This window comes from Microtus oregoni, unplaced genomic scaffold (genome assembly GCF_018167655.1).
Source record: "Microtus oregoni isolate MIOR12 unplaced genomic scaffold, Mior012 000005F_ref0000423, whole genome shotgun sequence".
In the NCBI taxonomy this organism is placed as follows: Eukaryota; Metazoa; Chordata; class Mammalia; order Rodentia; family Cricetidae; genus Microtus; species Microtus oregoni.
Window position 1 is genome coordinate 37,638,595 of NW_024543064.1, and position 23,667 is coordinate 37,662,261.

The 23,667-nt window shown below is 45.9% G+C and overlaps 1 protein-coding gene across 1 annotated transcript in view; it reads right to left on the minus strand.

Annotated features, from left to right (window-relative positions):
• Agbl4 (AGBL carboxypeptidase 4) overlaps positions 1-23,667 on the minus strand; it is a 1,095,236-nt gene that overhangs the window by 101,054 nt on the left and 970,515 nt on the right. Inside the window, exons 7-8 of the mRNA XM_041652936.1 lie at positions 21,725-21,814; positions 11,280-11,394 (exon numbers count right to left, since the gene is read on the minus strand). Coding sequence (XP_041508870.1) covers positions 11,280-11,394; positions 21,725-21,814 — 205 coding nt within the window. The remainder of the gene's footprint in view (positions 1-11,279; positions 11,395-21,724; positions 21,815-23,667) is intronic.

Here is a 23,667-nt window from a genome sequence, read left to right on the forward strand (position 1 = left end):
ATGTAGTTCTTCTCCTACTGCATGTGATCTCCTGGTCTCAGGAGGTGTTCGACTACAGAGTGTGGAAGTTTACCCAAATAGAAGATCCTGTCTACACGATGATGGGGAAGTCATTATCCATGATTGGGTGAAACTTCTTGGTGGTTTTGCTGTTTGAATGGCTAAGTCCAACCTTGGTGTAATTGTATCGATTGGCCCTTGGTGCCTAATTGGTGGAATGGATTCTTTCCATCTCCTCAGGAAAAGCTCGTGCAAGAACATGACTCCTCTCTCCCATGCACAGCTTGGCTTCAGGGGGTCTCCTCTCCCTCTGTCCAGTCTCCTGCTTGGAAGTTGAACATATTGGGCTCTAGAAGCTTCCCCATTTGCAACTTAACACTCCCCAGATCTAGGCACCACCTAGAAGAACTCAAAATTCTATCAAATCCTATCCAGACACTCAGAGAAAGGGAGGGCGGGACCAAGAGTAAAGAAGGGATTTGCCAAGGTCATGGCTGTGGAATAGTAAGATTGAAAGTTCATTTCAGAATCAAGGGGGATACTTTTTCTCTCCATAACAACATTGATAAAAGGTTTACTCTTTTTTGAAAAGCCCAAGGGTACAATTTTTTAAGGGAACTCACTGGCCTTGAAGCTAGGAATTGACTATTGTAACTTCTTAGGTGGTAGGGGGCAGAAGAAAGACAGGGAGGGAGAAGTCCTTCATATCCTTCCCATGTGGAAACTGGCAAGTCCCTCACTTGTTCTAAGGGCCCCAAGTTCAAATATGGACATAGGAGCCATGTTGCATAGAAAAATATATGCTTATCTGTCTAGTAATTTTGTGACTAGACTTTTTCTGGGCAGAAAAGTGAGGATTTTTTCCACTCTCAGAGGGTTGCCGTGAAGACCAGATGAGATTGTCTGTGCGAGATGCTGAGGGCACTGCCTAGTTGGAAGTATGTGTTACACACCTGTTAGCAGTGTTCACGGCCCAGCATTTAGGGTCCTCCACAACCTGGCTCCAGAAGCAGGGATCAGGGTTGTTGGCCCCTAGGAAGCACGCTGAGTTTGGTTCCTTGATCTCTAGCAAACACCAGGGCTATGAGCAGGAAACTTAATTTCTCTGTGTGTGTCAGCTTCCGTCTCTGCCATGTGACAAGGGCATGAGGGTCTACCTTCTTGGTTTAAGGTAGTCCTTGGGTAGTATACCCCCCCACCCTTGCTACTCCTTCCTATGGGTAGGGATAGAATTTTCTGACTGACCAACTCTGTTGGGCCTAGACTACTCAGGAATGTGTTGAGCTTTGTTTTTTTTTTTTTATTTATGCCTCACGTTTATTTTGTTTTCTGTGGTTCTAGGTACATATTCTGGGCATGTAGGCAAGTGTTCTGCCAGAGCTCTACCCTTTGGCCTCAGCATGCTGGTTTGTGGAAGTCTGGGGATGTGAATACGGAGCTCTGCAGAAAAGCTCCATTCTGGTCTGCTCTTGGTCACATGGTGTGCTCTCTGGAAGCTGCTTACTTTATCCTCTTTTTGTGGCCGATGGGATGTTGAATTTGGGGATAAATCAAACAGAAGTCAGTTTGGGCCACAGATGCAGAACATGCCTTTCAAACTCTGCCTTCATCAACAATAGAGCTAATATTTTTACCTCTGCCTTTTTTATTACTGAATCCCTTTTACACATCAAGCCATAAGATGAGACCAAGAGCAGGAATGTATCAACTATCATCCTTTTAACTTCAGTGATCGATATGCTTGTGACACTGCCAACAGTGTCTGGCAGCTTTGTATTGTATCAACACTGGTCACTATTATTCCTTCAGAATACGTTACCATTTTCTTCCCCTGACCAACTTTGACTCATCATTCAAGACTCACCTCATACAGGACATCCTACAGGACATCTTCCCTGACTGCCCCCATTCCTACATTCCCAAAGGAGATAGAAAGCTTTTCTCTGTGACCTCTGAGTTCAGAATAGGGCCAAGCCTACATCATATTTCTGCTGCACGGTATCAGGTACGTACTTGGTGAAGGAAAGAAGGAAGGAAGACAGGAGGGAAGGAAGGGGTAGAATAAGAGAGAGGGGTGAGAAAGAGGGGGGAATAAAGGAGAGAAGGGTGAGAAAGAGGGAGAGGGAATAAAAGGAGAGAGGGGTGAGAAAGAGGGAGGGAAGGAAGGAAGAAAGGGAGGGAGAGTAGATCCAAAGGAGGGAGGAAGGCAGAGGGAAAACAGAAACAGAGGAGACACAAGTAGTGGGAAGGCTGCTTCAGCAGAAGCAGAGTGCCAGCAAAGGCCAGTTCTCAGCGAGAATGGGCAACTGTACACTCTTGGGGAAAGCGCAGAAGGAAAAGAAGATGCAGGAGGGATAAGGTTGCTGGTGGGTGAAAAGCATGGGAAGATGCTCAATGATACTGAAAAGGCCTCAAGTCCAGGCTAAACAGCTCAGGGGCCCTCTGAGCTTACATGGAGAACCAGTGCTAGGTGAGCAGCGGTTGAGGAACTAAGACCAGACGTGATGGCGTCCTAACTTTAGTCCACTGTTTTGCTCCTCTAGAATCCCAAGCCACCAATTCTTGGTATCTACTGCCCCAGAGACTTGTTTTTACTCTGGAATCAATTATTGAAACCAACTTGCTATCAACCCAACTTTGAAATGTGACTCGGCTGCTTGCAGGACAGAGACGGAAGCTGCCTCCACAGGCATCTAGCCATCTGGCCTTTTCTGAGCAACCTGGCTGGGAGGCTCATTTGAATAATTGGTTTTGGCGGTGTGTACTTGTGGGTTAGACACCCGATTACACCAAGGGCCCAAGTGTCCTTTCAGCCTCCATAAAAACATCACTCAGGTTATATAAGGTAGGAGAGTCTCTAGGAGGTAAGGGTCTGTCTGGCCTTGGCCATTGCTCAGGCTGCCTCTGAAGCATGTGGTTCTTATGACCTTCAAGGAGTTATTTCCATCCTCTATGGCCTGATTTCCTTGCCTAAGGAAGGAGCATAACTCTTGCCTTGCCTCTGCCATAGGCTTCTCAAAGGGCTCTACAAAAAGATGGGGGGGGATTGTAACTCAGCCAAATAAATGCATGAGGATGGATTTAGGTAAAGATTGAGGTGAAGGAGAGTCCAATGTCAAGGACATATTGGCTGTGTCACAAATGTGGTCCCCAGAATGAGGTTTGAGATGAACCCTTCCCAGCCTTATCCCGCTAGTTATCAGTATGCTAGAGGGAGTTTGCTGTGTCTGTCTCTTTATCTGTCAGGAGAAAATAATGGTGCAATTGTGCTCATGGTTAAGTGAAACAATAAATGCAAAATCCTTGGAATAGTGCCAGTTGCAGAAGAAGCAATCCGCATTAACTATCATCATCATCATCATCATTCAGTCCTGGACACCATGCCTCAAAGACAGGCAATGACAAACCTCTGAAGTATGTTTGGAGGACAGTAGGAAGGACAGGGTATGAGGCTACATATGACAAGTTGAAAGGCTCTGAGTGCTTCACCTGCAGAGCAGGAGCTAGCATCGACGGGAGATGGGGACGAGCAAAGACACACAATCTTCCAACAATTGAATGACTGCTGGGCAGACACTAATCTGGACCAGAGGGAGTCTTCAGAAGGCAGAGACAGTAAGAGCTTGAACAACGTCTTAACTAGGGTTTGCTGTGAAGAGACACCATGACCACAGCACCTCTTACAAAGGAATAACATTTAATTGGGGTGGCTTGTATTTTCAGAGGTTCAGTCCATTATTATCATGGTGCAACATGATGGTACCCAAGCAGGCATGGTGCTGGAGAAGGGGCTAAGAGTCCTACATCTTGACTTGCAGGTGACAGGAAGTGGTCTGTCTCTTGGGCATGGCTTATGCATATATGTGACCTCAAAGCCCACCTCCACAGTGACACGTTTTCTCCAACAAGACCACATCTCCAAATATTGAACTGCCTTTGGAGGCCATTTTCTTTTAAACCACCTCAAACAGAAAGTCCTTTCTAATAGGCAGAGGGAGCATGGGTGCAGCTGATGCCTTGGCATGTACTGGGGGGGGGGGCAGTGCTACTATGCCTGAGTTTCCACAGCCAGGAGTTTGGGTATGGGGAGGGGGGTTCACTGTGCCTGCGCTTCCACAGCCAGGGGTTCAGGTGGGAGAGGGGAGTCACTGTGCCTAAGCTTAGACACCCAGGGGCTCAAGTATGGGAGAGTTCACTGTACCTGAGCTTCCACAGTCAGGGATTAATGCAGGCAGCCCTCAAAGATGCTGCTGAGGGGTTCCTGCCCTGAGTAAGGCACTGCATCAGATATTTGTCTGTGATGCGTAGGAGAGGAAGAAGAGGAGGAGCTGACTGATCTCTCAGTGGAGCTACATGGAGCACTGTTTTCCATTTCTAGCTCAATGGAAAAAGTCAAGTTTTGATATTGACACAAAAGAAATAGAACGTGAACATTATTTTATGTCCCATTCCACTTTGGTCAGCTTAAAATTTCCTTAATTCCTCCTCTGATTCTTAGGTGAAAATAGGCCCATTATAAAGTGTGTGTGTGTGTGTGTGTGTGTGTGTGTGTGTGTGTGTGTGTGCACGTGTGTGCAGGTTTGACATCCTGCTCCTGGAATTTCAGTCTCCCAATTATATTTAATGCTGTTTTTCCTGTTCTCCTTAGGACGCTTTTATGACTGTTGGATTCTTAAGAAACCCCATTCTTAATTTTTCTTTAGCCTACATGTATATGAACACACATGTGTTTATTTGCATCATGTGTGTGCAGGAGTCTACAGAGGTCATAAAGAACTTAAGCGTTGGTTTCCCTGGAACTGGAGTTACAGGTAAGCAACTCTGTGGGTTCCAGGAACCACAGACAGGTCCTCTGCAAGAGCAGTAAGCATTCTTAACTGCTGAGCCACCTCTCTAGCTCCAGGTCCCTCATCCTTTCAAACCCCTCCTTTGTCACCCCCAGTCAGAAGGAGGTTCTCTCAGCTTCAAGAGACAGTCCAGCACGAGATCAAAAATAAAGGACTGTTCTCCTTGGAACACTAATATACAAAAGTGACCATTTGTGCCAGGGAACCTGGGATTGATTCTATACTACCCCTGGGCCTCCTTGCCATTCTCTGTTTAAAACGGGGCTGCCACACCACCTCCCTCACAGGGCTTGGATTAGAACTGAAGGAGACAATACATAGGGTGCACAGTAAGTAGACACTTTTCCTCTTCTCACACAAACACTGGGGTTCTTGTTGATGACTGCTGAGTCTGGTTAGTGCCTTCGGCTTTCTCAAGTACCCACACGGGGCATTAACACCCAGCAAGTCCTTAACAAACCTAGCTGAAATTAGATTTACTGCAATGAAGCATCTTTACTACAATAGGATTACCAGCGCCGAGAGATATAGTGACCCCAGACCCCTTCTGCTCCCATAGCTTCTGCCTCTTCCTCTGGAGTCTGCAGTGCTGGGCCATAAAGCAGAATCAGTTCTGCACCACCCAGAGAGGCCTGTTCCGCCTGACCTCCACACTCCTAAGAAGCACTGAGGTCTTCAGAAGATGAGCAATTTCACAGCATCCTGCTATCTTTTGGGTAACTGCGTATTTTATGATGACTAATAGGCAATTACTATGGTAATATTGCAATTCAGCATGTGTGAGGTTGGGGAAATGAGAAATTATGGGTAACTACTTTGGGCTCATTTCTATGGTAACAAAAAGTAATTGTCATTAAATACCAGTTATACTGAGGCTGTACCTGGTAATTATAGATTTTTATGCCCAGAAACATAAATAAAACCAATAAATTTATTCCAAGGTCTATGACTGTTTACTTGTACGTGGCTCTATGGAATACACAATGACAAACACCTAATTAAGAAATGCAAACCCAACACAGAATTTCATATTGTCATATGGAGATGGAAGGTCTGTTTTTCATAGGCAAGCCATTACCAATGCTCGGGAAATACAGTGGGGTGCAGGGGCGGGTAGGGCTGCTTTCTCTGCAGAGGAATCAAGAATGATGGTGGTGGCAAGGAGACTGTGCCAGTACCTCAGCCTGCATACAAAGCCTTGTGTTCTGCAACTCATTGAGAATTGCTCACTGATTCTCAAAAGATCTGCCTATCACCCCCACCTTGATGACCGGACAGCTAGGCTTGCAGCTTCTTGGCTCTGTGTTGCTGGAAGTTGCAATACCTATCCATCAAGATATGAGTTGCCAGATACCCTTGGAATGGTTTGCAAACAACCACATTGCAAAATCAGTAGTCAGATTTTCTCTTTTCTTTTTTTAAAAAGTACAATATAACATAAATTTTACCATATTAGCCGTCATAAGTGTGTGGCTCAATGGCATTAAACATTGGTAATGTGTTGCCATGGGCACCATCCCTGAAACCTAGGCCTGTTCGCCCACTAAACAGTGATGCTCTTCTGCCCTCCCAAAGCTCCACAACCATCATACTGCTTCCTGTTTGTGATTTCAGTGACTACTTGAAGCTCCCTCATGTAAATAGAACCCAACAGTTTTTGTCTCCTTGGAGCTGGTTTATTTCACTTGGCGGCACTATTCCCCAGGTTCATCCATGGTGTAACCATGCTTCTCCTGACAGAGCTTCCCCCTAGAGCATTGACTGGATGAGGCGAGTTGCCTTTTCCTACATTTAGTTCCTCTAAGAAGTCTGGAGGAAAATGGAGGCTTGGAGTGAAAGTTGTGTTGTCTAAAGACAACAAGCCCTGCAGGCTAGGGGAGGAAACTTGTAAAAGTTAGAGCCCAGAGACCCGGGATGTAAGCCCGGAGCCTTGCCCATGGCTCTTCACCTTCTTAGAATGTTTCCCATTTTCTCTAACGGATATAATAAAAGCTGTCTTTCCTTTCTTAAACCATTGTACTAATCAAACGCAATATTTAGGTGCTTTTAAAAGCATTGGGCTCTCCAGGATGGCAAAATGGTGCCCAAGAATCCAGAGTGTCACCTTCTAACAGCCACTCATCCTGTGAAACCGGAAGCATATTCATGTCATGACAGAATGCGATTAAACAGTTAGGGATGGAAGCTGACGGCATCTGGCCATAGTTACTCTCTTCTGGGGACTTTAGCTGTGTGTGGCAGCGACATCACTACACACCACTGTTTATTTGTTCATTCAGAAAATAGAGCTAACGGGCCCATTCTGTGTCAGCCATGATGACAGGCCTGACAGGAACAAGGCAGACAAAGTCACATATATACATGATTACAAATCAGGCCAGGACCAGGGAAGGTGCTCTGAAAGGGTGCAGTGGGGAGCCCACTGCCTCTTGCAGGTGCTGGGAAGGCCTTCCCATGGATTCTCTGGAGACCTGACGTCTGCAGGGGGAAGGGAGATGGACTTGGAGTGTTGTGAGCATGTTAGGGTGCATTTTGCCCTATGTCATTGTTATACATAATAAGGGTTATGTACTGTCAATTCATATGATATAACAATTTAGAAGCTGCCATGAAATACACTGTGGTTGCCACATATTGTAATATAAACTTTAATATAGGCCATATATACTCTTAGCACGGCCACAGTATGGCACCATACACAGTAATCTAGCTAGTAGACTCTGCTGCTCTTTAACACACTGAATATTCCCAGAATAGCACAACAACCATCTGCTGCTATTACAGTCTAGGGTAAAGTGTGGGGGGGAATATTTCTCTCTCTCTACCTCCCTCTCTCTTTCTCATGCATCCCAAGCTGCTCTCAAACTCACTGTGTAGTCAAGGACGACCTTGAATTTCTGACCTTCCAGACTCCACCTCCTGAGTAATAGGGTTATAGGCATGTGCCACCATGTCTGGTTCTATGGGGCGCTGGATATTGAACCCTGGGATCTGTGTGTGCTAAGCAATGGATCTACCAATTAAACCACACCCCGGGTTATATTAACCTTCTCTACCAATTAGAATTAAAGTATAGGTGTGGTGTTATTAAATATATAGGCTGAGATGAGAGAACTGGGAAAGTGACTGTGGTTTTCTTTTTCTATATTGGATCACATGCTTCCTTAATATGGAGAAAACAGGGAGAGGAGTAAGAAGGGGGGAAAGGAATAGATTTTTATTTAGAACTTACAATGTTCCCAGTACTGTGCTTTAAGTGTGTTATCTCCCAAAGTTCTCCTCTTTCATTTCCCACTGACAAATGACAGACAGACAGACAGACAAACGGATGGATGGATACATACATACATACATAGCTTATTCAGGCTGTGTCAGTTACCCAAGGTCCTGTGGCACATAGACAGTGGATCAGAAGTTGATGTCACACCTGACTAAAAGCAAAGCCCATGTTATCACTCACTTCATAACTCTGAAGACCCTCCATCCCTCCACACTGCAGGGAAGTGGCCTGTGATCTGCCTTCCTATCCCCTGAGGTCCTCAGTGCAGGCCTGTCTTGCCATAGACTCAGAGACACCAGGCCCAGCCCTGGCTGCAGCAGGACAGACAACAGGGAGGACAGGCCTTTATTCACACCTGCCCCACCACTGGCTGTAGCCCTGGTGTAGATTCTTTAGCTTCTCCCAGGCATTGCACCTCTACAGGGAGCTGCTGAGAGAAGAAAAGTCGAAAGGGCATGAGAGGGAAACAGGGACACTGATGCCTGTGTTCTGATCTGTGTCTTGGGAACCCACCAGCATCCTGTGAAGTCCGGCTTTGTTGCCCCAGAGTTCGAAGGGCCAGCCTCCCTTTTTCCTTCCCTCAAATCATCCCTCGGCTACTAAGCTAGTTTGAGTGGATTTTTATATTTGAAAGCAGAAGAAACCCTAACAGAGCCCTCCCTTCAGAGTTGTGAGGATTAAATGAAATACATGTGATGGCTTGCCAGACCATTGAGCCAGCAAGCAGACTTCCTGGGATGGCATTTCCCCAAATGTTTCATAACCCTAACCCAGGTGCTGGGCTGTGTGGACCACGGCTCTCAACCTTTCAGAAACACTGAGCTCCACATTTCTCTTCCGAGACTGCTTGTGTTCAAGACCATATGCAACGTTCTGAAAAGTAACTTCACTTAGTTCAGAATTGCCCAAACTTATTTAAACTCCAAATTATTTTTTCTGCCATACACCTTAGATAACCATGGCAAACCCAAGAAATATGACTGCAGAGAGAGAGCGTGGGAGGAACTGACGTGAAAGGAATTGTCGTGGGGACTTCAGGGCACATTGAACGGATGCATTCTGAGTCTCTATTACTGTCTTTCCTATATCTTCCCTATACTTTAAACCTGTAGAAATGAATGCTCATGATTGATAGGATCCTTTTGGCTGTTCTGATCTGTTTTAAAATCAGGATTAATGCTGTGATTAGAGACTTTCTGCAGCTCTTGTAATGAGAAAAGATCATATTTTCTTACTTAGGAGAATGTTGGGAGTTGAAACTTCACCTTGAAACCATTTCTGAATGTTGGAGCTACATGCCCTTAGTCACAAAATCTGGACCCTGAAGATGTATGGAAAGCATCTAAACCCCCTTCCTACTCCCTGGCCATCAGAAGCAGAAAGAAAGGAGCCGTGCTGACCAAGGTCATGGACCAGTTTCTAGCTAACCCTTCCCTGGACAGCAGCTGATGCATAGACAAGCATGTGGGGTGGCAGAACTGACCTCTCTCTGACCACTGTGGCTCTCGTAATTAACCAGAAATGTGAACATAAATCAAGCGGTCTTTCTGCTGCTGTTATCACTAACCACACATTCTGTCTGGGGAAGGGAGAATGGGATTACTCCTGGGCCTGCAACAAGCTGTAAAACCTGCAGATGCTAATGAGCCATCACTCCAGTCAATTAGGAGAAGAAGCAAAATTGACTTTAATGAAGGCTTCATGCATCCCATGGGTCTCTCTCAGACCCAGGGGTACCAGAGAGCCCCTCTGGACCCAATTTCCATGGTTTTAGAGAGGACTAAAGCAGCCTTGTGTAAAATGGTTCTACCTGGCTGTGGGAAGATCTTACATCGGAACTCAGCCAAGGGCCTTGGCAGTCTCGCCTATTTTCTTTCTTCATCATTAGGGTCATTCCTTTCATGGCTTACACCCATCACTTCCTGAGCATCTGTTATTGGCTAATTCCTGCTGCTAGGCAGTGAGGACACAAAGACTGTCCTGTCTTCTGCTGCCCTGAAGTTCAGTGGGGTTCGTGAACACTCTCCAAAGCTACAGCAAAGAATTCCCATGATTGATTGGCCTTTTGTTCCCTTTCCAATGATAACCAGGCCTGTAATAACCCAGAAGGCAGTTGACACTTTTGGGGGGATTGGGGGAAATTATTCCTAGAACACAAATATAAGCTGAGTTGTCAGGAGTTAGCCGGTGAATAAGAGATGAGCTGGTTCTACAAAGAGGGCCAGTTATAGAGAGGAAGTCTAGGGGGGTAATAGGCTTTGCTTAGAGAAGTCAGAGGAGCGTTTCTGGAAGGAAAGGACTTGGGCCAGACTGAAGTCAGTGCAGACACAGGCACCCGGGCACACAACGTCTTCCATACAAAGCTTGGGGAGGTTGGCTGCTGTCTTGAAGGTTACGGGCCTGATCAGATCTAAAGTCGTGTCATTTGGGCAGTGAAGTTAGGCAGTCAATTATCTACCGCCATGTGCTCTGGGCAAGTCCGTTGCCTCGGCTGTGTAATAAGGGCAATAAGACTGTCTCTCTTGGAGAACTCAATGTTCTTTTGGCAAATGATCCCCTGGGCAATGGAATTTTAGGCTATAAATGATCGTTCTAAGATAGGAGAAAGAACGTTCAAGATACGGCCTACGAGCAGGAGTGAGGCTGAGTGGGATGTTCTCCAAAGAGAAGTACTACCCTCATGATCAGGGCTGCTATTCTCCTTCATTAAGGATCTCCTAGGAGAAACACAGCAACAGATCAGGGAACGTTATAACCACTGTCTGAGATTCTGCAAAGCTCATTCTTCCCCATCATTCCTGCCGATACATCTGCCCTGCTGCGGGATAATTGTCTCTTATACAAGAGAAATTGAGCATCAGCGAATCCCTCAGGGTTATGGAGGTAGCAGGTGCTAAAATTAATATTAGTTCTTCTGGTTCTTAGTCTATCAGTCTGTTCAGAAAACTCCAGCAAGTGACTTTGGATAGTCGTCTATAAATGGCCAATGACATTAGCTGCACTCGGGAGGTGGAGGAAAATGTCCTCTGATTTTAAATTTTCCTCTAATAATTCCTCTAATAATTAGGCTAGAAATTATTTCTTAATTGCCTCGTTTCCATCCCTCCATCCTGCCACTTCCTGCTTCTAGACATTTGTCCCCAGTCCCTCACCTGTAGTTGCCCAGGTAGACTCCATCAGGGTTGAGCATTGGTGCAATCTTGAAGACCAAGTGTTCTCGTAGGATACGGGCAATAGGATGATGACTTACAAGGAAGTCAATGATCCCTAGGGAGAGAGACAGGCCTGGATTAGCCTCAAAGCGTTTCAAGAAGGATGGGGCACATTTTTCTTAGTGTATGAAATGACAAGAGGGCCAGTGACTGTTGGCCTCTGTCGTTAGCTATTGTCTATAATTATGGATATACAGATATATGATGAGGTATCAGCTACTGTCTATAATTATGGCTATACGGATATATGATGAGGTATTTCCCAATGGGTTGTCCAAATATATCTCTGTTTCTAAGAGAAGGTAGCTCAGAACATAGCATTGAGGCCTAGGAACAAGAGGGATAAAGCACTTCATGCAGATGGAGCAGAGAGGATTTCCAGGCATTCGAGCTGGGCCTTGGGGGTCCTTAGGGAACAGCAATAAATTCAGGAAGGTGCCCTCATCACATAACCACAGAGGCCTTCCTGAAATATCCCCTCTAGTACCCTTCTGATGATGCTCTGCATCTATTCACAGGAAAGGGGTTGGGTGACATAAATGGTCCTCAGTCCTGTTCCAAGTATCTGCTTCTTCACTGGAAACCTGTACATATAGTCAAAATACTGCTCTAACATTTCACAAAATTGGTGTAATGCCATAAAGTGGTAGGAGAGTCTCCCAAAGGCAGAGGAGACTTGTTTTCCACTGGATGAGAGGGAGCCTCTGAATGGGACCCTTACGGGTCTTGACAGACAGGCATGAGGAAGACAGCAGGGTAACTAAGAGCAATTCATGTGCCCAGCAGCAGACACTTAGCTCTTGGAATGATAAATCACTTCAGAGTTCATTCCAAAGCTGCTGTGACCAGCAAGGGACATCTCGGGCTTTTCATTATGCCAGGCTGAGAATCCATGGGCAGCCCAGGGCCAGTTGGACATCATTTACTTCTCGGCTGACGCGGCAGTAGACCAGATGCCCTAATTTATTTGTTGGTCCTCATATTAGAGTTGCAGTTTGCCAATAAACAGGCAGGGTAATGATGCCAGGCGCCCTTGTTAGGGGCTAATAATTGCTTAATCTGTCCGCTAATTGACCCTGGCTCCCTGGGCAGCCCTCCATCAAGGAGGCAGCCGGCACGCAGGGCTGGGCCATGCTGCCTCAGAGAATGGCTTCTGGAAATGGGAGGCGCTCACCTCCTTCACAGATGAGCAGATTAATTGGGCTGCCAATTAGGCACCTAATAAAAGAATGAGGGAAAACAAAGGCAGACAGACTATGGCTATCGAGACCTCACCTTCCCAGGTACACTAGGGCAATGGGAGGGTAAATTTCAGACTTATAACTTAGCTCGAAGTCAGAGTGAATTGAACAAGAACCCTTCCCACCCACCCTTCTTCCTATACCCCCCTCCACCTCCACACATGCTAGGGATCAAACCCAGGTCCCTGTGCTTGCAAGGCAAGCACTGTACTTCCCAACCCCTTTCCCCAGACCCCAACTAATCTTATAAGAGGAGAGTCATTAGATTTTTCCCCTCCCTCTCTTCCTCTATTTACAACTTGGTAGGATGGTTTCTGGAAGAGGGACTAGGCTAAGTTGTCCAGAGGTTTGATGAGGCAAAGAAGGGTGGAGGAGGCTCTGGGTAGAGAGCTACCTCATGAAGGAAAGGTAGCAGGAAGTGAAGTATCATGGGAAGGCACACAGGAGAAAGCAAGCATGGAGAGGCAACAGCATGCCTGGGCAAGCTTCACATGGATGGAGAGGGCAGAGGGATCCAGGAAGCAGAAAAGACTTGGGGATTAATATTTGAATCTTAGTTGACTATCGGCTGAAAGCGTTGAGCGCTTGCTTTGACCAGATTTTTCATTTCAATGGAAGGATGATACCTAATCTGTCAAGTGAGGTAGGGGTAGCCTTCACCTTGCTGCGAGACACCAATAGCTGCCATGACACCAGTCTTTGGTATAGTCGTGATTTTGTCATGCCCATTCCTCTAAGTATGCATCATCAAGACTGGGGAAAACAGGATGGCAAGAAGGTGAGGAAGAGAAGGGAAGTGGCTGAAGATCTAAAATTAAAGTTAGGTGCCGAGATTCTTGCCTGATGCCAACCTCCAGCTGACCAGGATGAGCTTTGTCAGACCAACCTTCTGTTCAATCTTTATTCTCATTGTCCTCATTTCTTCTAAAATGCTTGGCTGAGGACTGAGCCTACAGCCAATGCTTAGGAGATGCTCATTGATGGGGCTGGAGAGATAGCTCAACTATTAAGGGCAGGTATTGCTCTTGCAGAGGACCCACGTTTGATTCCCAGCATCCACATCAGGTGGGGCTCATATCCTGCCTTCAGTTCTAAAGCTAGGGGTATTTGATGCCTCCAGTTTCCATGGGTACCTTCACTCATGTGCATGTAAACATGCTCACACAGATACACACAAGTACATAGGATTTTAATTAATAAAACTAAATATTTTTAAGAAAGAGAAATAAAGAAATACTTATTGTTGGACCATCCTTGACAAATCCAACAATTAGTTGATCTGACAGCCCCTCACTCTGCAAACTGGGCATTCTATGATGAATACAATGTTCTTGCAGTGGAATCCTGAACAACAGGACAGCAAATCCACACTTGCTAGCCAAGGCCCTAGTGATAGCTGCAGAGAGTCATGAGAACCCACAAAAGGCTCTTGAATCAATCAAAGCTGGGTGGTAGGGGGACAGGTGAGAGAGGGTCTTGGGGAAAGGGTCAGCAAGATGGGTGAGCAAGATGAAAGGTGCCAGGAAGGTAACCAGGCAAAAGAATGCTTACACCAAGCCTTGAAAGAAAGATGGCTTCTTTGGCATCACACAGTTCTTCACCTGGGGCTTAACTTCAGGGTTAGATACAGTTGGAAACCGTAGTCTCCAGGCTTTAGTCCTTCATGAGAGGCATTAATTTGTTGTGTGACCTTACGCTCTCCACTCCTCAGTTTCCCCATAAGTTAAAAATGAGAAAGTAATAATTATTAGGGGATACTACAAAGACTATGAGTTGATACAAACCAAGTGTCTCGCGTGGAGTAAGCATGTACATGTGTTGTTTTAATCATGGCTTTTAATGATTTGCTCATAGGTGGTGGGAAGGGAGGAGAAAAGTAAGGGACAAATCAGAGAAGCAAGCAAGGCTATATATGTATGTGTGCATGTATATATATATGATAATATGCCATGTATTATTTTATATGATATATATATATGTATATATATATATATACACATTAGAGAATCACTATATGATTTAAAGCTAGGAAGACACAGGTCAGTTTGGGGCTCTGTAAGGCACTCGTGGCTACAGTATGCCAGAGAAAAAGAATAGTGGTGGGCGAGGCTCTGGCAGCCAGGAGGGGCTCACAAAGCACTTGGCATGAGGAGCCAGGATCTGACCTGCTGCTGACCAGCAAGGGCCCTGGGGAGATGAAAGCCTGGAGAATCATGAGGACGTAGCCAGTGAAGGGGAGGTGATGCTCTCGAGATGACCTGAACTCTGCTCCAATCAAACAACCCTGCAGGAAATGACTGAGATTATTCCATCAGTCTGAAAGACCATGGCCTCAAAATAGAAACGGTCTAAAAGAATAAGGAAAAGCGCGTTTCCCGAGCCTGTGATCAGAGGGATCAAGGTTTGTGCTGGCTGCATCTGCCTTCCCTTCAGGCTGAAGGCTCCAGGAAAGGAGAACTAATCTGTTTGCTTCCGTCCTATCTCAGAGGCTTGGCGCTGGGCACAGCAACGGTACTCGGAGGATGGATGTGAAATGACTGAAGTCAGAGCCTCAATCGCAACTGCACACTTAGTATGTGACTGATTCGCAGTGCTTCTGGCTCCATTGTACAGGCAGGGAAACAAAGTCAAAGTGTGACATCACTCTTGGGGCCTAGGTGGGATCTAGACCAGTTCTGCGGCCTTCAGAGTAGTGCTTTTGCTGTTAGGGCGAGAGGGAACGAACTAGAAGGCTGCTCACATGTGTCTTAGAGCATGTTTGCATCTGTGGGCATGTTTTCCCCTCCAGGTAGTTCTGTGTGAGGCTCACTGTCTCTGTTCTCTGCTCAGAGGTGGCATCCTGGAACGAGCAGAGCCCAGATTCACAGCGAGGCATGCGTGCTGGGTCCAGGCTACCACAGGCACAACCGCAGTCATCCAGATCTCCCCTGACTGCCCTCAGCCAAGCCCTCTGTCCTAAAATTATAGAACCACGGGCTTTACAGAATTTCATTCCTCTGCCAGCATGCTGGGCTCAGCCCATTTCACAGATGTAAAGGGAAAAGCTCCTTTTCACTTGTGATATAAGGCTGAATGCGCCATAGACAGAGGGGAGGAAGAATAAACGAGGAACAGGTGTGGGAATGAAAGCAGAGTCGAGGAGGGACAAATAGTGGGAAATTATAGGTGGTGCTGGGTCTCGATGGCCGGCGCTATTGGTGGCTGTGAAACTGTGGAGTGAGAGGATTGTGTGTGCACCTGTGCACTCCCACCCCCGGATGTGCATGTGTGCAAGAGGACTGTGTGTGCACCTGTGCACTCTCACCCACGGATGTGCATGTGTGCAAGAGGACTGTGTATGCACCTGTGCACTCCCGCCCATGGATGTGCATGTGTACAAGAGGACTGTGTGTGCACCTGTGCACTCCCGCCCATGGATGTGCATGTGTACAAGAGGACTGTGTGTGCACCTGTGCACTCCCGCCCATGGATGTGCATGTGTACAAGAGGACTGTGTATGCACCTGTGCACTCCCACCCACGGATGTGCATGTGTACAAGAGGACTGTGTATGCACCTGTGCACTCCCACCCACAGATGTGCATGTGTACAAGAGGACTGTGTGTGCACCTGTGCACTCCCACCCACGGATGTGCATGTGTACAAGAGGACTGTGTATGCACCTGTGCACTCCCACCCACAGATGTGCATGTGTACAAAAGGACTGTGTGTGCACCTGTGCACTCCCACCCACGGATGTGCATGTGTACAAGAGGACTGTGTATGCACCTGTGCACTCCCACCCACAGATGTGCATGTGTGCAAGAGGACTGTGTATGCACCTGTGCACTCCCACCCACAGATGTGCATGTGTGCAAGAGGACTGTGTATGCACCTGTGCACTCCCACCCACAGATGTGCATGTGTGCAAGAGGACTGTGTATGCACCTGTGCACTCCCACCCACGGATGTGCATGTGTGCAAGAGGACTGTGTGTGCACCTGTGCACTCTCACCCACGGATGTGCATGTGTGCAAGAGGACTGTGTATGCACCTGTGCACTCCCGCCCATGGATGTGCATGTGTGCAAGAGGACTGTGTGTGCACCTGTGCACTCCCGCTCATGGATGTGCATGTGTACAAGCCCTCTTCTTTTCTCATTTTTTCCTGACAAAATAATCCTGAGGAATGACTTCCTGAGAGGACCAATTCTTCATTCACACACACACACACACACACACACACATACACACACACACATGCACCCATGCACACATGCACCCATACATGCATGTATACACGTGCCCTTAGGTGGAGGGCACTTTGACAAGAAGCAGTAGGTTCCAAGCAGAGGAGATCGTTTCTCCACAAACTTGACTGGTAACATTCAGGGTGTCCACTCACTGCTCCAGGAAGCCGGGACAGCAGCTGCCCACACTCTGGAGATCTTCAGACAGGCTATTATCACACCATTTTTGAGGCTCAGAGAGCTCAAGTCTTGCTGAGGGTACCCAAAAGGGCAGGCAGAAGTATTGGGACTCAAACCAGACTGTTTAATTCCAAACCTCAGCCATGCCTGCTGCCCTCCAGAGTGGGGCATGCCTTCCTGGCAGAAGCATTCCATAAAGGTGGGCTAAGCAACTCAGCAAGAGGTTCTGAAGGAGACAGAGTGCGCCTCAGATGGAGGGTTTATTTTTGAATTGAGAAAATGCCAACAGCCTTGAGGAGTTTCAGAGAGGCAAGCCCTTGCTCAGAGGTCAGAGACCAAGATGGTCTGATTCCGGTCAAGTTTCTCAGTTGCAATGGAGTCTCCAGGTGAGGAGCACCCAGTTCAGGGCTTCCCCACGGCAGCAAGGCAGAGCAGGTCACAGAGCGGCAGGTCACAGAGCAGCGGGTCACAGAGCGGCGGAGCCTCTGAGAGCAGGTTCATAGCGAGGGGCATGAAAGCCAGGCAGGAAATGCTTCCCTGAGAGTTTGGGGCCTGCCAAGTGTCCCGTTATTGCTTCCTCCCACCTCACCCCTGGTGACATTTCCTCAACATGATGTTCTAGACATTGTTCTGCATGGATGTGGCCGTTAGCTCCCTCAATCTTCATAAAAACCCCATGAGGCAGAATTCCTATTGTTTCCCTTTGAGATGAAGGAACTGAGGTGCGGGGAGGTTTTGTGACATTCCCAAGGTCAGAGTGTAATAAGAAGTGGGGGTGCTGGGACCCAGTCTCTCTGTCTACTAAGAGACTGTGGCTTCACACATCCTGTTCTGGGAGCAGTATGGGAGCTCCTTTGTTCTCTCAAATTCTAAAGAAAACTAAAGAATGAGGATACTCTGGACCACAGGGGCCACAAGTGAAGTGGGGTGATGGAAAAGTGGCCTGGATTCTGCTTTCTGCAACCAAGCACTCTTCGGAAAATGTAAAGCCTGCCATCCTTAACACTACCCCTTCCAGATACCCATGATGACAGAACTGCACTCTGCTCCCAGAAGCAGGTGCTCTAGCAGCTCGGCAGTGAGGACTGTGGTCGCAGCCAGATGGAGACAACTGGGCTTTCCAGGCCTGTTTCCCGCTCAAGGTCACCGAGCCCGTGAGTGGAGAAGAACAGAGGATTTCAGACACTGTCCCCTTAGGTCTTAGACCTGGACTTCCCTGGAGCCACATGGGCTGGGGAGAGGGCCCAAGCCTCAGGCTCTGACTACTGGAGAGAAACCTTCAGTTCTGCCCTGTGGGGCTTGACTCAGGCTGTCCCTGTAGAGTTCAAACCCAACCCGTAAGTAGGCAGAAAAGCGTGGGTAATGGTGCCTGCCTTGTGCTGCCTCAAGGAAAGATGAATTGCTGTATGTCTCAAGGGGCAAATGATGAAGTAGGGAAAGATGGTGAGAAAAACAAGGAGGTGGACTCCGTTTTCGGCAAGCCGTCTTACTTTATCAGAGCCTCCATGTCTCTGGCTGGAAAGGGTACACCAAGCGGAGTGATCAGAACGCTGCTCTTCCAGAGACAAAGCTTGACCTTCTAGCATGTCTCAGCCTGGAGTACAACAGGGAAGCAGGTACAGGCTGGGGATCTGGCCAGACCCAAGGTCAAATTCTCTCTCTACTACTTGCTGGCTATGTGACCTTGAGCTGTCTCTTTCCAAATTCAGTTTGAGCATCCCAGATAAGGATAACCCTGTTTTACAGATGTGCAAAGTTTCCACTGGACAACCAGCCCTAACCCTTAAATCAATCATGCTTGACTGGGAAAGATGAATGTACACAGATCACATAACAAATCGGAGTAGTGAAGATCTTTACTGACGACACTAATTTTCAGATTTTCAATATAAGCAGAAAGCAGAGAACTGGAGGAAGTGGGTTATAGGGATCCGTGGTGGGGCACTTAAAATAAACCTTAGAAAACAGGAAGGGTTTATGAAGTGTCAAGAAGTAACCTCCCTCCGAGGCAGAGGAAGCAGTAAGGACAAGAACTAGGTGATAGGAGATTGTCCCTCTGAGATTAATCTGTGTGGAGCTGAGTTGTAATAAGGATGAGATCAGAGAGCTCGGCAAGAGTTAGACATGATGAGCTGTGGATGTCACACCATGAGCCTGGAACTTATCTTGAGAAAGTAGTGAGCAGGCATTCACGGATTCTACCAAGGAGGAAATATGTATCTGAAAGCCTCCAGCACAGCACTGAGTGCATCAAGATATCACCGTCCAAGATCACTGTTCGGGAAACGGGGAGCACCCAAGATCCTCATCTGTAAAATGGGATGGCAACCCTCTGTCCTGCTTACAGACATAGTGGGCACAGGGGTTTGGCTTCCTAGAGATGAAGATCTAGATGGTAAGACTTGCCGCCTTTTTTGCCAACAAGGGCAAAGCAGTTACATTCAATCAGCTGGGGGAATGGAGCTGCTGCCAAGTTTAGTAACTGACAGATGGTTTCGAGTAAAGGGGCAGGCAGACCCAGGAGAGCCTGGGAAAGGATATTGTAAGGACAGAGCTGGGGGCCAAAAGTGAGAGTGTGAAGGAGTCAGCTGTAGAGACTGGGGCCCAGCCACGCAGCTGACAAGCTGCTGGACTCGGTGCCCATCACATCCTCTCCGTGAGACTCGGTTTCATCGGCTGAGAAAGGGAGGGAGGCAGACGTGCCTAAACAGCATGGGAAGAACAGGACGGGGAGATGAAACCCATATTTGTATGCACAGTGCTTGAGAGTTTGCAAAGTAGATTACTACTTCATCTTCTCGGGTTCCCATGGGGACGGAGGTGGCATCTGTCAAGAGCCTGCTATGTGCTAGGCATAGGACTAGGTGTCGTGTTTACATTCATCTCCTGCCAGCTTCCTAATGCCTTCCTGGATAGTTCTGTTAGCTTCATTTTACATTCGAGGGAATTGATGTGGTGCTGCAAGGAGGTGGTCTGGCCAGTATCTGACCTCAGCTCCGTCTGATTCCAAATCTCCATACACTCTTACTCCATCATGTTCCCTTGAGCTGTCTAACCTCCAGAAGCCTTCTCAAACCCTCTGACCAATGGTCATCTTGAGATTGAAATGAGACCAATTATTTCTCCAAATTTCAATTTTCTCATATGTCTAAAAATAGCTAATAATAGTTTCTGTGACATAGACTATTAATATAGTTAAAATAAGCTACAATTAAAATATTTAAATTTCTCGAACAGTATTTGGTGCAAGTATATTATCGTACTATTTTACATGATAGGTACAAATGAAGCTGGGCATGGTAGCACATGCCTGCAATCACAGTTACTCCATAGGCTGAGCCTAAAGGATTGCAACTCTGAGGCCTGATTGGGCTACATAGTAAGTTCAAAGCCAATCCAGGCAATTTAAAGAGGCCCTGTTTCAAACTAAAACTTTTGTTAAAGGTTGTAGGTAGCTAGGTGATAGAATGTTTGCTTAAAATGTGTGAAGTCCTGGGTTAAATCCCTAGTAATTTGAGGAAAAGAATAAAATAGTGGCAAGAATGGGAGACAGTAGGAACTCACACGTGGCTGGTGGCACCGTAAAGTTGAATAGTTCCAAGAAAAATTTGGAGGCCTAATAAAGCTGAGAATGCACGTAGCTTATGACCTGACAATAATGTCACCATGTTGTTCACCCTCGCAAATAATTTACTTATACAGACAGATCACATACACATTCCAGTGGAAGAATGTTTGAAATAGCATTGTTTTTCAAGAAATAAATATTGTAAAAACTTAATTATTTATCATCAGGAGAATAGGAAATACCAGTAAATTGAGTTACAGACAGAGGCGGAATATATCACAGTGAGGGAAAGCATGCAAACTGGAGCGCTACTCACCCACATGGACACCAAGTGGAAAGCAAGCCTCGGTGCATAGAGTGATGACATTTGTGCAAAGTTCAAGAACAGGAAAAACAACCAAAACACACATTGTTCAAAGATGTTTACAAATAAAGGTGAAAATGACAAAACACAAAACTCAAGGTCATGATCTGTGGGAGGGAGGGAGGGAGGGACGGAAGATGGAATAGAGATTTGGAAAGGAGCTGGCAACTGTCTGGGTACCTGGACACTCACCGTGTTATTTATATCTTATTTATTGACTATATCTATGTTCATGCTGATAGCTGATTAATCCCCTTACACAGATGAAGTAGTTGGCAATAAATTTAAATGCAACTACACTAAATAAAGAAATACACTGAAGCCGAGCAACTGTCTTCCTGTTGGTTGTTTCAGGCCAACTGCACTTCCTTGTACATAGCTGGTATTTTAAAGGTTGTTAAGTAAAAGAATAAAGTGGGCAAACAGGCAGTATTTCCAACTTATAACCCCTCTACCCACATACATACCTAGCTTGGGTCAGAGTTCCTGCTGTTGTCAACTGCTCAGGACAAATAAAGGTAGGCGGTATAGGGGACTCCCCGGTCATCCTTAATATAGAGCAATAAAAGAATGTCCCTCAGCCCCCCTTGTTCACTTATCCACCCACCCATTCATCTGTCCTACTACATGTACACTCAGTGATAAACATTTATCGAATCAAACTGAGTGGTCATCAGTTGCTACCTCTTTAAAGAACTGAGGTGAATTGCCATGTGAGGTAAAGACTTTGTCTGCCTCTGCACTGTCCTAAAGACCACCCCAGGGACTCGGTAGGCATGGGACAACTGTGAGATCCTGGTCTTACCTTGGCACACAAATGAAGATGGCGTTTCCCCTGGGTGAACTCGTCCTGTGATGAATACCACCTTCTTTTCTGCCCCATCTCGGAGATTTTCTGTAAGAAACAAGTGGAAGGTCACCATGGAATACAAGCAGAGGCTAGAAATTTGTATGTGGGGAGGACACACCTGAGGAAGAGGCTGGGTGGATGTTTTCTTTTTGCTTAATCATTGGGTTAGAACCATTAAGGACCAGTTCTTGTTGACTAATGACAACTCCATCTATTTAACATTAAAAGACTATTTCCCTTTTCTCCATGCACTTTGGAATACTATATTAATATGTGATATTCACAACCATCTGAGGAAGGCATCAGTGAAGTTGAATCCCAAAGCCATGCACTGTGCCCGTAGGCAGTTGCATATCTTTCTGAGTTTCAGTATTCTTAACTATAAATGAGGAGAATGATATTTGTTTAATTTGGTTGTGATGATGAAATATGGCTACATATTACATAGTACTAAGCAAACTTAGTATAGTCTAGTAAATGACAAAATAAAAAACTAGCTATTTACAATAATAATAGTAACATCCAGAGTGCTATTTAATTAATCTTTTTGTGCCAGATATATCTCATATGTATTCATAATCTTTAGAGCAACATGTAGTTCACACTCCTGTTATAGAGGTAGGAATTGAAGTTAACTGAAGTTATATAATTGCTCAAGGTCATACAGTTAATAGGTGATATCATATGAGATTAGAATTCAGACTTTTGTTTTTGTGGTGATAAATTCACAGGAACCAGATTCCTTTTACATTAAACACCTAGGAAACTAGATCTTCAGGGGTGGCTTAATGGCAGAGCCCTGGTATAATTCATTTAAGGCCCTGGGTTTTACTCCTAGCATTGGTAAAAAGAAAAAAAATTTGGAAAACTAAATAAAATATACCAAACAACTACTTTTAGGTGTTTGTTAAGAGACCAGGGGCAGGACCAGATTCCCATAAGGAAAGGGAACAAACAAGGCATGCCCAATGGTTGCCCTGTCTTTTTCTGAGGGTCCATCACACAATGAAGAGCAGAGTGTAATATCCTGAGCACACTGTGGAAGGCTCGCTGAGATTCAAGACTAGCAGGTAGCAGTTGTGGAGGGGCTGCAAGAATTCCAGCAGAGAAAAGGAGTTCCAGAAATCTATAAAGAGCCCTCTTGGGTCTTTGATCCCAAACTCTGTGCATGCACAGGGTGAACTTTTAGGCTATAGTTTTGCTCCAGAGTGTGTTGAAGACATATGCCCAGGCCTATGATACTGTGAAGATGGTAGACACTTTAGCAGGCAAGGCCTAGTTGGGGAATAGTGGGTCTTTGAGGATGTGCCTTTGAAGGCTGGGTTCCCATACTCAAACTCTCTCTGTTCTGCCTCCTCGCTTCCGTGAAGCAGGAAAGAAAACTTTGACCTTCTGACTCCAAAGAATAAGTCATGTTTGATCATACAGGAAGAGTGAGAACTTAAAAGGAATGTATCTTAGTGGTGGGGCTAAATTACTCCAAAAAGATCCTAACAAGGCTTTAAAATTATCAGAGAAGAATCAAACTTGGAAAAGAATCTTAACTGCTTGATAAAGCAGTTATAAAGCCCAACTCTTTAGAAGGAAAGATAATAAAATCCATATACTCAACAATGTATATATTCTGTAATATTCAGCATATAATAAAAATTACTAGATATATAGAAAAGTAGGAAAACAGGAACTCAGTCAGATTCTACTGCTACAGAAATCTAGCCTGTATAATAAAGTTCATCTATCATGAAAATATTTTATATATATACATATATATATATCACATATACATTCTTATAAACAAAAAGCAAGAATAGCCTTCCTAAAATGGATAGGGAAGAGATACTCAGCTATTGGCAGAAGGGTTGAGTGGCACACAATGGAACAACAACTTGAAGGAAGTT